Here is a 15,482-nt window from a genome sequence, read left to right on the forward strand (position 1 = left end):
TTGTGGCAAAGCTGTCGTTACTCTAGTCTTCAGTGTCACATGATCCTTCAGAAATCATTCTGACATGCTGATTTTGGTGCTTAAGAGACATTTCTTCTTATCAATGTTGAAAATAGTTATGCTGCTTAATATGTTTGGGAAACAGTGATAATTTTTGTTCTATTAATAATATTATTCTGATAACATTATTTTCCTTAAAATGAATCTTACTGAAGCCAAACCTTTGAATGGTAGTGCACTTGTAGCTTAAGGAGCCAAAAAGAAGGATTTTATGTTCTGATGATACAGGTCGGATTAATTGATGGTAGTTGCCTCGTGATATTTTAGCCAAGACACTACACATTGGTGTTAGCTAATTCTAGAGAAAATGAGCCATTGTTGGCAGTGATAAAAGGTATCTCACCTTTGATCTCCTTTATATTAAATACTCTTTTTGTGAATAGGCTGCAGTCACCATCCAAGACAGTTGCTATGAAGTCCAGAGGCTCCTCCTCCTCCTGTTATCAAACCCCTCCTCTCACCCACACTCCCGCCCACTGCCCATCGCTCGCAGCAACCAGGCCCTGCAGGAGCAGGAGCGCCAGCGGGAGGCGGAGCGGCGTCGGGAGGAGCTGGTAGACGTGGCCCGTCTACGGGGTACCTTGGTACGAGAGCGGCAGCAGTGGGAGCGAGAGTGCCAGATGCGGCAGCTTCAGCATTCGGACCTTGAGACGTCACTGGAGCAGAGGGAGCTGTTGTGCCACCTAGAGGAGAGGAGGCTGCAGAGCGAACGACAGGAACTCCATGAGCAGCTGCAGGAGTACCAGCAAAGCCTGGAGCGGCTACGGGAAGGCCAGAGGAGTGTAGAAAAGGAGAAAGAGAAGCTGGACACTCAGCGGAGGCTGCTGGAGAGTTTGAAGCTTGACTGTCAGCAGAACCTGCCGGCCATGGTCATACCACTAGATGGACAGCAGACACAGGTAGGATCAGTGAGTGGATGGGAATGTGTCGGATTCAGTGGTGGTCTGCGTGATGTGTAAATGGTGGAAGCCTTCCAAATTTTGGAAGCCTGTTTTATTGACGGTATTTGCGGGCACCATTTGCATAAATGATACGTGACTGCGTCGGTTTTATTATTGATTTTTGTTAATCTGGTTCAGAATCTGCCATTGTTTTTCAAAGTAAACAAATGCTAGACAGACGTCTTTAACCGTTGCTCTTGCATGTTTTGCAGCACCTCGTGCATTACACAGCTTTTAAAAACCACACGTTTAACCACAAAAACACGTTGTGTGTGAATGGCCCTTAATGCACTGTTTTGCCACATTGATCATTTTATGAAAGCAATGACAGCAAATTACCTGGCTCTGATACATCATCTCTCCTGTAACCAAAATATTCCCAAACCACCGATTTTTTTGGGTCAAGTCCTTACCCTGCCCTGAATTCACCTTCCCTGTTGTAACAGTAAACCTGCTCTGTTCTGGGCCCTCGCTAGATTTTGGCCACTGCATTCAGATTGCACACTGAGGGGGCTGGCAGAAAAATGGTCCTTTCTGCGGTTAATTACAATTTCGATTAATTGCACAGTCCTGCATGAAACGATCACAGCATTTAGCAAATGACAATGATCCAATCATTTCCCATTGGACAAAATGAAGTCCCGTCATACAGAAGTTGTTTTACGTCACAGTAGGGAAGACGAGATGATTGTAAGGTGAGCAGGTTTGGAAATTGCAAAGTAACAATACAAGTTTGTAGGATATTTCTTTTTTGCTGATGATTGCCATGTCTGATTGAAATATAAAATTGCACATTACTTGCTGTTGAACATTTTTACATCAGTAAATGAATCTGATCTTTGCGTTTACCCTTGTTTGCCTATAAAAATGCAAGGTGGAATGACAGAAACTTGAGATTTCCCATTAAACCTGACAGCTCTGAATATCAATCAATTTTGTAGGCGGCAGTGACTTCAAGGCTTTGTTTTGAACACAGATTTTCTAAATACTGAATAATAGTATTTAGTTTCTAACTAAAAATGAAACAATAATTCCTTTGTAGTTTACCTTTAACGGTGGTCATTTTTTTGCCATCTATAGGTTTAAGAAACTGCCTCTAATTAATGCACTTGATTCTGATTGCAAATTTGAGTTCTTCTTTTGCCTTTTTAGCCATGTTTTTGAAAGAACGTGTTGTCATTCATATTCTGGTTGGTCTATTTACACATCAAAGAAGACTTGGCACTTTGTCGGACTTCTCTGGCTTTAGTACAATGATTTTAATTTTCTTAGAGTACCACATATGAAAGGAGAATCTAGTTCAAAATACATCTTTATGCATTTATGCTATGCACATTAATTGATTGAAATTAGTTGAATTAGTTTATTTAGAATAATTTGTGAGCAGACTGAAGCTCTCTGCCACTGACGCTGCTTTTGTTTTGCTTTAGGGTCTTTGTAGTTTCTGCCGGTTTGTTCATATGCGTGTATTTGCATGCTCTTCATATCTGTTTGTGTATTTTTTAAATATGCCTAAAAGCTGTAGTTGTGAGCTGTGGGAATGTCATAAAAGCCTTTGTGCACACTGCGAGTCTGGAGACACAGCTGTCTTCTGAACGCTGACATATTTCTTTGCTCCTCTGCTCTTTCCTCATCCCTCCTTTACTCTGTTGCCAAAACACCCAGGTAGTGATGTCAGAGGATAGCGCTCCCAAATCCTCTCTCATCTGACTTTGAAGATGGAACAAAACTGTCAGTTATGAATTCATGGCAGAGAAACTGTATTTTCTGTTTTTCTTGATCCCATTTGCTTTCATTTTTGGTCATGTAATTCTCTTCTGTCTTATTCTTTTCTTCTCTTTCTTTCTGTTCCTTCAGTTTTTCAGCTGTTTTTGCATTCTTCTCTCTTTCGGTCTACCATTCAAAGATTGGGATCAGTAAGATGTTTAACTGTTTTTGAAAGAAGTCTCATACGCTGACCACAGCTATATGTATTTAATCAAAATACGGTAAAATACCTATGCACCATTTAAAATTTCTTTATGAATCTCTGATGGATAAAAAAAGTTTTAAAGGGCAACATTATTATACCCATATTTACCTATTTTATTATCAGAGTTGACAAACATGTTGTGTTTACTTCAAGGTATCGATATTATATTAATATTGGCAATACTGACCTTCATCGTAACTAGTATTGGATTAAAATGAAAATAAGTGGTAATGCCCATCCCCATTTCTTGCAGAGTGATGTCTTCTTGTTTCTATATGCATGGTGTTTTTCTCGCTCTTTCTCTCTTCTTGTTTTTGAGATGAACAATATTTCAGATGATTGGATTAAACCCACTGACCAGTCCTCCCAAACACGCCTTGACAAATAAATAAGACTATGGCAAAAACCCAAACACAACAGATTTTATAAGGTCCAAAGCCAGTGTTGCCTTTTCAGGCAGAGTCAAATGAGGTGTGGCAGTCTACTAAGGAAGAAAACATTTCATTCCTCGACCTCTTGTACACAGGGAGGATTCAGTTGTGGTCAAGCGTCTATTTCTCACACACAGCTAAGCCTCTGATTCATTACCTGCAATAATCAGAGCAATTCATGGCTCATCAGTCTTAGGCCGTGTGAGGTGGTCTAAGCTTCAACCTCTTGACTGTGGGCTAATAAACAAGCTATGATTAATTATAATTGAAAAGCCCCTACCAAGGCAAACTAATTAAAAACAACTCTGTGTACTTCATTTTGCAGGTCAGGGAAGTGATGTTTCATGTGGGTGTGGGGTTTGTAAAGGACGGTTTCAAAATTATCGGAAAGTGCAAGGGCGAGAGGACAATGGTGTCCATCTGCTGATTTGTAGAGTCTTCACTACATACAGACACACAGCGTTGGGGATTAAATAAAACTACTTGACTACATTGTTCAGTATGTGACAATAGTTCAGCTGTTTTCAAAACACTGTAGTTTTTACAGTAACAAGTGTTTTGTAGTGCAACAAAATTACTTGGCCATAACATTGTTGCACAACTGATAAAGTCTGATGAAGGCTACAAAACAACATATTTGGTTTAAGTGTATTTATCAGTTGTATTTACTGTAAGACATCAATACACATTAATACGCCCATAGATTAATTCTTGTTAGAAAAGAAATTGTATTTAGGAAATTGATTATGAAAAAATATTTTACAGTTTGGGTCAGTAAGATAAAAAAAAAAAAAAAGAAGAAATGTATACTTTTCAGAAAGGATGTGTTAAGGTGATCAAATGTGACAGTACATTTATAATGTAAAAAAAGATTTTTATTTCAAATAAATGCTTTTGAATTGAGCTTTTTCCATTCATCACAGTATCCTGAAAAAACAACAACACGGTTTCCACAAAAATGTTAAGCAGCACAACCATTTTGAACATTGATAATAATTAGAAATTTTTATTGAGCACCAAATCAGCATATTAGAACGATTTCTGGAGAATCATGCCATGTGACACTGAAGCGTTCAGCTTTGCCATCACAGGAATACATTACATGCGCAGATACACGGATATATATATTAAAATAGAATATTTTACAATATTTCACAATATTACTGTTTTTACTGTATTTTTGAGCAAATGAACACAGCTTTGGTGACTTCTATCAAAAACATCAAAAACAAATCTTTCCCCAAATTGACCCCAAACTTTTGAACATTATGTATGTCACCTGTGAGAAACCATTTGAATCGTGATGCTTTAATTTGCAGTTAAACTTCACATTACCAGATAACCGTGCTGTTTGGAGCCCAGTTGTAAAAGAAGAAAAAAACTCCAGCTTTTAGAAATCTTATGAATACAGCCAGAAAATGAGAGGTAAAATCCTTCAAAGCCTCTTATTTTTATTGCTGTTGCGTGGATTCCTCCTCAGAATGAAATTGTGACTTACTGTAAATAGCATGCAAGTGTTAATCCTCCACCATCTAAGCTTTGACCTATTGGGGAATATATTTCTGTAAGACTCTCCTACACATAAACTACACATAGTAGATCCACTACAGGCCCAAGTTATATGTGGTATTGTTTGTGGAGGATGATGCTCACAGAACAGTGATTTTGAGCTTGTGGGTCAATGATTCAGTCTGGCCTACAATACATATGTAATACACATATGTATCCTACTGAATGAATGAGGAAAAACTCAGGAAGAGAGATGAAGAGATGGATATGATGTTTGATGGCAAAACATTATCGTACTATAGGCTCTGTTGTCAGTTTTCTGAAGTAAAGCATCTATTTATAAATGTGATAAATTGAAGTACACAAAAAAACTTTGGAAAAAAGAAAAGGCCTTTGGATGACAGATGATGTTATGTGGAGGTAATTAAAAATATTAATAGTTGATGCTAATAAGGGTTGCACTTTATTTTACAGCATGTACTTACCTAAGAAAGTAACTACATGGATTAGGTTTAGGGGTAGGTTCATGGTTAGTACTAACCCAGTTATTGTAATAACTATAATAAGTACATGGTATGTACATGGGGGGAACAGGACTGTAAAATAAAGTGCTACAAGGTAAGCTGGAAATTAAAACTTAATTTAATATCATGGCTGACCTCTTACTTTATTTTTCTTTAATGTTTACTGTTTACACTATAATTTAATTAAGTCCTCTTATGTTAGACAAGATTTATTTTCTTTGTCATAATTTATCTTGTATTGTTTTCCACACTCTCACTCTTAGAATTAAACAGCTTATGACTTCTATATGTTCTATGTCATCATGCCTTTAAAAGGTGTGGTGAAGTGTGTTATTACACGTGTGCTACACACACCTTTGTCTTCCATGTGGGCATTTATTTTATTTATTCATTTCTAGATAAGTTGTATTGTGTAGATATTGTAGTAATATGTGAGTGATGCGCATCTTTGTCTTGCAGGACGCTGGTCACACTCACCATCAGGACGAACATGGATCCATTTTTGTGAACGAGGCAGCATTTATGTCTCCCTCTCTAAACAACAGGCACATCCACCTTCAACATAATCCACACCATCATCATCAGACTGTCCACCTGCACTCAGGATCTATAGGATTCTCGGATTCTCCCAGTACTCAGAACAGTCTCAATTCACTCCTGGCGCGATCCAACCACGGACAGAGCTTTGCTGGAGTGTCCGATGAGAGTTGGACTGGAGGAACAATGTACTCGACCCCTCTGAGAAGTCTAACAGAGGGCCCAAATGATGGTAATGTTTTTACTGCAATCTCTTGTTACTTAGTTGTGTTGACCCCCAGTCAACTCGACCGCACAGGAAACACCCATCTGCGACTCACTTTGGAGTGTGCTGTAGTTTTTATGATTTAAAACCATGTCACGGTAGGGATGAAACGATTACCGGTTTCACGATAAACCACGATAAAATGTATTGACGGTTAGTAATTTATAGACGGTTAGACGCTCGCCGCTCTCACTCGCTGAAATCTACACTCAAAACGTGCGATGTACGCAGGAGATTCACTCATCATACAGTGGTTGACTGTTTCTGTTCTATTTCAGCAGCGAAAATAGTTTCAAACAAACACAGCAGAACCACAGCGCATCTGATATGACTGGCATAAAGCTGACGAATTTAGGGACCGTCTCTAAAGTTACAAACAAAATTGGTAACGTTATACACGTTTCTGACTTCAATAGCATTTGAAGAGAATGACAGTCATAAAACTGACTGTAAAGTGTTCATCTAGGTGTCAGGTATGATGCACACCTTTTGATATTTAATAAAATAAACTGTCAAATCATATGAAAATATGGATATGCATTATTTCACTTGGATACTGTTTGGGCTCTTACACAAAATATGCGAGATTTAAATGCATCATAGCTGAACACTGATGAGAATATTGCTTGAGAATATATTTACAGAGATAATATTAGAGATTATATTTACACCAAATTATTATTATTTATGCGTTGCTATTGACGACGGCCATTATAAGGAAGTAAATCCCACAGAATAGAATCTAGCTTTAAAAAGTGCAAAGAGCTGCTTTATTTATTTGTTGTTTGTTGATTTTCAAATATAAGACTTGTTGAAATGTTTTAAGTGCGTACATCTCTTTTTTTAACACTTTCATCTCATTTGAACAAAACCGTGATAATATTGATAACCGTGATTATTTGGGTCACTATAATCGTGATGTGAAATTTCCATACCGTTTCATCCCTATGTCACGGATATGCGGCAATATAAATGGTTTTGCAGAATATCGAATGATTGGCACACACCCTGCCAATCCTACTAGTTAACTACACTGCAGAAAGTCAAGCCAAACTTGTTTTTATTTTATTTCATTTATGTACATGTTTGCCGTTTAACTAAGACGCAGATGCAAAAGAAAGCATTGATTTCATCACATCCACTTGCGAATCATTATTAAAACTTGTGTTGCCACAGCGAAGGTCGATTCGCTTTCTTTATGCTGTTAATCTGTGTTTAATAACAAAGATTCATCCTCACTCTATCACACCCAGGTACAAACACACACGGATACACATCTGTGTCGGCGATCAATTGCACCTCTGTCTATTGACTGTCGGGATGACAGTAGTGTGTGAATCAAGGGCCGCCAGCTACAGGAGACTGATTGGAGCATTGATCTAAAAAATCTTTACCAAACTCATTACTGAGTGACCCGTCATCTTAGGGGAGAGGGACAGAAACTTATTCATCTGATATTTACACATGAGCTGTCCGAGTTGTCTGTTTAACATTATGAATTGTCCCTCTCTCACATACATACACTTCATCTCTGTAATGGCTAAAGGTACTTGTTCAACATTTTAACACTTGGATACTACAGTAAATAACACATCTTGTTATGTACTTGCTTTAAAGGTTGTATCCTGTGTGTGTATTGACTTCCTCATTAACCCGCTCTCATTATTGTCAGAGTGTGAACAAGGGTGCATGCTTAGCTAGATTAGGCTCCCACTTCCTAGCCTTATCATCTACTATAGAGTTTTTTCAACATAAATATCCATAATGTGTATTTACTCAGAATCATCATGCTTTCTACAAGAAAACTCCATCTGTGTGTCCGTAATTGCCTACTGTTTGACTACATTTGAATTTGAACTTCACGACTATTAAAAAAGTATGTTCTATATAGTAGTATGAATATGGGTAGTATGAATGAAATTCGGACGTACTACCTTTGTTGTTACGGTCACGTGACCTACTATCACATCGCTTCACTTCTATTCACAAATCCTCTCCCGTGGCCTCATGGGACGTAAAAGTGTATATCGAATGCGCTGAATCTCTGCGGAAGAGATGGATCTCTTCGTCTACTGTTTTTTTGAATACTTTGTATTCGAATATACTTATCTATTGGCTTACTGTTTTTCACATACGTTACGACCCCGTCTAGGGTGAGACCGCAACATAAACTGTAATTTGCAACCAAAGATACTTTGTACACTTTTATTTACAGAACCACAAATGAAAGCACAACTTCAGGGGTGAGGCCAAAATAACACCAGACAAACTCCTAAGAGGAAAAACTAAATTCCCTAACATAAGAAAACAAATAAAAGTTACAACAAATTACCCTACCTCCCTATCTAATGAAAAACAGGAGAAAACAGTATTTACAAAAGAAATGGCACTCACCACCTACAGCTGACGGTGGAAAAGATATTTACAATACTTTAATAAATATACAAAAAGGAAATGAGATTGATAGCCACTTATCAACTCAAAACCCAAAGTCACACTGCACACAACAGGCAGATCAACAGGCTAGCTAGCAGTAGCAACACACTGTAGCAAACACACAATGGCACATGTGCACTTGAACAACAGGAAATAACAGGTTGAGCAGAGCTCCCTCTTCAGGCACTGCAGATCCTTTTATGGCCTCTTGGTCCCATTAGCACCAATTAGATCTGGAGTTCACTTTGGTAGGATCCAATCCTGTGAAAGAAAGGGTGGGACAAAAGAGAGAAAGACAGGACCAGCAAAGAAACACATATTCACAATACGTCTCTGGACGTAACAACATACTATATAGTAGGAAAACAGGTCTTGACAAGGTAAGGTAAGGTCTTGACAACATCTGATGAGTGTTGCACTTAGGAGGTCAGGGCTGCATTTCCCGATAACGTTGTCTCTTAGCGCACTAAGAAGACTCTAAAGGTATAACTTAACTAAAGGTATCCCTATTCTAGGCGTGTTCCCCGAACTAAACCTTAGGAGGTTGCTTAAGGTATACTTTCTTAAGTGTGACGTTAGCAGGTGCTGTCCGTGTCGGCGGTGCTAAATTGGTTTATCGATGGCTCAAGAATCGATTATTCACTCTATCAGGGGCTGTTTAACTGCGTTATGTGAGAAAGTGGTGTTCTTTATAATAGAAGCACTTCAGAAATAGTTGAAATTGCATTTATCCGGACTCGTGAGATCTTATAAACATAATCCAAATTGTAAACTAAATCCAAAACCGTGGATATTTTATATAATTTTGAAATGATTGTGCGAACCTGCAACCTCTTATGCCCAAACGTATAATGCATCAACCCACTAACGGGCAGTATGCCATTTATATTATCATAATATATTTTGATACAGTCTTCATTTACTCCACAAGCAGGGTTATTAATGTGTAAATCACTAATTTCTGTTATTGAATGACCTCCGTCGGGGTTTGTCTTGACAAAGTCGGACCAACCCGATCTAAAAGCTGCTGAATTTGCTGCCGTGGCAGAAGAAATTTATTTTGAAATGCAGCTTCTGACATGGTAGCCTAAAGTTTTCACGGATGAAATAGTGCACATAGAAATGACTCCGCGGACGGCGCCGTCTTTGATGTAGCACAACTATTCACTGTCGTGCTGCCATAGTTTGACCAAAATCCCCTCCACAATCACTCCCTTTAAATAGACTCCATAATGGTTTGCCAGCTGATGAGGCCTACCTTTGGATAATATTATTAAAAAGCTAACAAACATCAGTGTAATGACAATTGTATTATTTGCAAGAAAACATTGCAATTAGCAGAATTATATTGGTATAGACTGAGATGTAAAGAAACATTGGTGGCCACTATCGGAATGAACTGTCAGCAGAGATAAGGTATAGCTAAGAGTGCTCCAGACCAACCTTACGAACAAATGACTTACAGAAGGCATACTTAACTAAGATCGTTTCGGGAAACGCGCATTAACGTTAAGGTACACCTTAAGGTACAACCTAAGAATGACGTAGTGTTAAAAAGGTTTCAGGAAATCCAGCCCAGTTTGGCTGGTTAACATTTTTCACGATTGATTGCCAAATTTATTCAGGTAAAATGCAGATTTTTACAAGCAACATAAAAATATTTATTTTCTTTTTTGAAATAAATGCATACTTTTTATTCAGCAAGGAATTCAGCAAGGAATTTCAATTCAGCTTTTCCATCACAGGAATAAATAACATTTTAAAATTTTATTTTATTGCTTTTTTTTATTTTACTGTATTTTTTCATCAAATAAATGTATCCTTTGTGAGCATAAGAAAACATTTTCAAACATTAAAAATTCCTGTACTGAACCACTCTGAACAAATGCTTCTTACAAAAATCTCCTTACACTCAAAATTTAACATTTGTTTTTTAATTGAAGTGCTTAAATATGAACGTTACCTGTCCTTCACATTATCTGTCTTTATATGAAGGCCTTGATTGAAGTGCTTGTTAAATCAACATGAATATAAAACTGCTTTGCTTTGTTTAACTGTTTATTCAGAGGTCAAGACCACAGCCTTACAATAGTCACTGTTTGACCTTCACTGTTCAAACAGTGCTCAGCTAACAACATTACCTCTCACATACTCACACACACATATCCTACAGTCTGAATAAAGGTAATGAAACTGGGTCATAGTTCCTGTTGAGAAGCAGGTAATTGGATGTGAGAGGGATTCATCAGTTTCATTCACAACATCACATGAATGTAAATGACGTGATAGCACTTGAGCTGTACCCCATGTGTGAGAGATAATTAGGTTTGATTTATTTATTTATTTTAATGCACATGAACATACTTCTGCTCACAGTAGGTTTGCTCACTTCCAACCCCATATTATTTTCTTTGGTTAATGGGTACATAACACACACAGTTTCTGCCAGTATCATGTTAATCTTGAGTACCTATATTAGTATTGCCAAATTTATAAAAGACTGATATGCTGTGCGATTCTTCCTTGAAAACAGCCGAACTCATGCATGCGTGCAGTGGGCGGAGCTAAAGAGTCACGACACACATCATGGCATTATCCCTGGATAACTTTTGATTTACTATACATTCGTGTTGGTTACATTATATGCACTTACGCGCCAATTGCCAAAAAAATAAGACATTTGATGCAGTTTCACTCACTGCCTGCAGTTCCGACTCGTGACCATGAACAAACGAACACACTTGCAGAGCTCCGTTGCTGCTCCGGAAAAACAAAACTGCATCCACTGTTTTCTTAACGCTGGGTTATTTGGGAAGGCTAGCAAGGTTATCTTTCCCTAACAACCAGAAATACACTTCTTTAGGGCTATTGTTGATTCTGCCGACGGCTTCCATAACCCGAACAAAGCTCATTGATGGTTGCTCTCTTGCTCTCATTCTGGTTGATGTGCATGCGCTCATCTGGGAGAAGTTCCCATTCAAGGAATTTCGCCCTTTATGAAGTTATACAGGGCCATACTAAAAAAAAAAAAACACTTTCTGAAACTTATTCAAATCCTGAAGGAGAATATTTGGCACAGTGTAAATAAGTCAGAATGCATGCAATAGTAGACCCCCCCCCCCCCCTTTAAACACAGAAGAAGCTTCTGCACTCCATACAGTACAATGAAAATAGATGGTCTCAAAATTTGCTCTGTTCCTTACACATAGAAAGAACTTCAGTGAATTTCAATCTGTTCCTCACCCAAAGCTAGTGGAAGACTTAAATATACTGCAATATAGCAGTATATGTTCATGGTGTACCCGCAAAACTGCACATTTTGCATGTCTCCTTTATCAAATACATCTGATTTAACTCATCAGCTCAAGACCTGAACTGGGTTGGTCAGATAAAGGAGACATGTAAAACGTGCCGTGTTGGGAACATATATAGGAATGTAGCGCACAAAGCCACTTTTGTGACACGTTTATACTTTTTTGTGTCCCTTTTGGAGCTTTGCATTATGAAATGTCATCTACCATCCAAACTCGACAATTGTATGCAAATCATTCTGCCTCAGATCTCTTTTTGTGTTACACTGAGTACATTTATATTAGGATCGAACAACATAAAGATATTGATGACAAATTGACCTATGGGTGACTATCTTCTGTTATCTATGGTGACATCTGTGATCTTGTCTTCACAGATGTGGGTCAGCTCAGCCATGTCCAAGAATCTTGGTTGGCCGGAGGAACCGGGGTGGGGCTTCCTCAAGCCGACGTCCTGCTTGTCAGCCAGCCTTTTGTTACCATGGAGACAGAGAACAGAGATCCTGATGGAGAGGAGAACATTGTGTATCTCTGAAATGAACAGAACAAGCTTTAGTTGTTTTGAAACAAAACATTTGGAATTGGATTTGCAATTTGAGATTTGGACCAGGATCTGATCCCACTCTTTATTTGTGCTTTTTTTTTTATTCTTTCATTAATCTTAGCACACTTTGGCCTTCTGTGACATTCTCCAGACTTCATAGCACTTACTTTGGTCCGTGTGTGAGATGGCGCTTGTCGAGTGACTGTATTTTGCTTTATAGCCTGGAGCCTGCAATGATTGAATCAGGTTAGGCAGTTTCAGCACACGTTTAGTCACACACACACACACACACACACACACACACACACACACACACACACACACACACACACACACACACACACACACACACACACACACACACACACACACACACACACACACACACACACACACACACACACACACACACACACACACACACACACACACACACACACACACACACACACACAGTCCCCCAGCCACAATGCGGCACAATTCACCAACTGTCCATGTCAGCTTACATCAGGGCACAAAAATACTGACCCTTTCTTTCAGTAGATGGAAGATGACTTGGTTTATAAAAGCATTCTCTGCCTATTATACAAGGTTGTGTGCGTGTGTGTGTAAGGAATCATGTCATCACCTCTTTCAAATTCAATTTCTCACATTTGGAAACTGATTTCACATGCATGCATGGACGAGAATGTGTAAAATGTGTCCTTGCCATACTCTTCTGAAACAGTTCCGATTCTTTAGTGCTCATGAGACATTGCCTCGAATGTCACATCAGCATTCAGATTATACACAGGCATTCACATTTATCTCTTGATACTTTAGGACAGCATGTTGCCATATCAGCCTGGAGGCTTTGTTAACAACTGCATGTTGTCAGTTTGATTATTCATTGTTTGTTTTATGTGGATCAACATTTTCACCACTTTTTGGTCATATACGTAGGCTATATTTTTGCAAATAGCATACATTCAGGCCTGCTGTCATTTCAATCACACTAATAAAAGTTCCTATTCAAATTTCAATCGCACTAAAAAAGTTCCTATTCAAATTCAAGCCATGATTGTTATATATATAAAAAAAACTACAGACCATTACTATGGGTTAAACTGAACTAGTGTGTATTTGTTTTTTTTTTTCAATGACTTATAACTGATTGAAAAGCAGACGTTTCACTGTGCATTGTTTCTTTTCATTCATAGACCCTATTTATTGTTGATATTTTTAAGGAATAATTGTATGTACATAGAGCATGTTTTGTATAATTGTTGTATGTAGACAGGTGTACCAGATGTTATAAGTAGTAAATGTTCATACATCAGCCCGTTTGTTTTTATTGTTTTAAATCATTTTCATCCATTTCATTAGCATCCTGAAATCTAATATTTACAGTGATATGTTTATGCACCCAACTGCTAGAATAGATAGATATTTTAAATTCATTGTCAGTAGCCTATGTGTGACGTATGCATTTTTGAATGCAGGTTAAATACGTCAATTTTGATTTCATGTTGACGTTAAAATACATAAGTAATTGAATTGGAACTTCTCATTATAGTCAAGTTTCCCTTTTAAGTAAGAATGCCTTACAGTACAGAATTGTACAGAAACTAAAGCGTGATTCTCAATATATCAGACTTAATTGTAATTTTCAAAATTATTTGTAAATTCCTCTTTTCATTGCTGCATTTAGCTGAACAAATAATGGTGAATAGTAAATAAAATGAGCAGCCCAAAACCATAACTTTAAAACCAACTAATTAATAATCCACAGTGCAGATATCAATACAAGACAATACACATGCTGCTCGGCAATTTTTAATTGTTAAAAAAATGTCATGCAAATGTGTTAGTTTTCGGTAAAAACTTTTCAAAGTACTATAGGTCTGACCAAAATAAGTAAAAGGCCTCACTGCAGGTACCGCTGCATACAAGATTGATATTAAATCATAATCTCTGGTGTGTTATATATTTAGGGTAACTAGAGCAAAACCTCGATTCTCTCACCCCCCTATTATTTAGGGACCTCTAAAGGTTATTTGCACACACTAACAAAGTCAATATATAGCACTGCTGAGTAATGCGTCTGTGGGTGGGGACAGTAGCCAGCCGTACAAAACACCTCCCCATGGCACCGTAATGACTTTAGGAGCAGTTCCACTGTAAACCTGTCATCCCAGCAAATAAATAACAGCCATTAACTAGCATCCCACCTATGGCACTTTTAAAGAAGTACCCCCTTTCCTGTGCATACTCTACATATTACTCTGACGGGTGTGTTAATCTAGAGACAGGAGAGGACACAAACATAATGAATATAAAAAATGGCTACCAGGCGGCCCAAGTTTTGTCTTTGATTTTGGAGGCCTAGATATGGAACCAAAAAGTTATATCTGTTACAAGACTTAGGAGGCTTTTTTTTTTTTTTTTTTTTTTTTTTGCATTTTACTGTTATTTGTCTTTTGCACTGCTTTTTTTTCTTTGTAAACATGCTATGATAGACATCTGAGCATTTTTCTCTTCTTTTGCTGCGTCTTGCTCTTGAGTGCTGCATTGTTAGAACACCTTAGAACTTAACAATGCACCTCGAGACCCCTTCGGGTTTTTCCTCTCTGCCCTGATTTTGCATTTTTAAATTACTCTTTAATTGGATTGTGGCGTTCCAACTGATAATATTTATAAGTTGGAAATATTTTAATTAGTAAGCGAGCGAAATCGTATTTAAAAGTTGCCAAATTGTGACATTTAAAGGGGTGGTAAAACACATTCTTTTGAAGGCTTGACTGTGTTTGTGGGGTGCACTGTAACATGTGTTCCTGCTTCGTTTAAAAAAAAAAATTGCCTTATTTTTCATATATTTGACCTTTATTTGTAACGACCTTTGTAACGTTAGGTGTTCGTCGGATAACGTTAAGTATGAATGAGCATTTAACAGACTGGTTTGCAGAACAGTGT

At 37.9% G+C, this 15,482-nt stretch overlaps 1 protein-coding gene across 1 annotated transcript in view; it reads left to right on the top strand.

The window, feature by feature from the left end:
* Nucleotides 1–13,847, top strand: part of arhgef28a (Rho guanine nucleotide exchange factor (GEF) 28a) — an 89,435-nt gene extending 75,588 nt beyond the window's left edge. The window contains exons 34-36 of the mRNA XM_079816058.1: nt 444–959; nt 5,897–6,206; nt 12,364–13,847. Coding sequence (XP_079672184.1) covers nt 444–959; nt 5,897–6,206; nt 12,364–12,521 — 984 coding nt within the window. The 3' untranslated portion in view covers nt 12,522–13,847. The remainder of the gene's footprint in view (nt 1–443; nt 960–5,896; nt 6,207–12,363) is intronic.
* Nucleotides 13,848–15,482: the final 1,635 nt, after the last annotated feature.

This window comes from Gobio gobio (genome assembly GCF_949357685.1).
Source record: "Gobio gobio genome assembly, chromosome: 4".
Lineage (NCBI taxonomy): Eukaryota > Metazoa > Chordata > Actinopteri > Cypriniformes > Gobionidae > Gobio > Gobio gobio.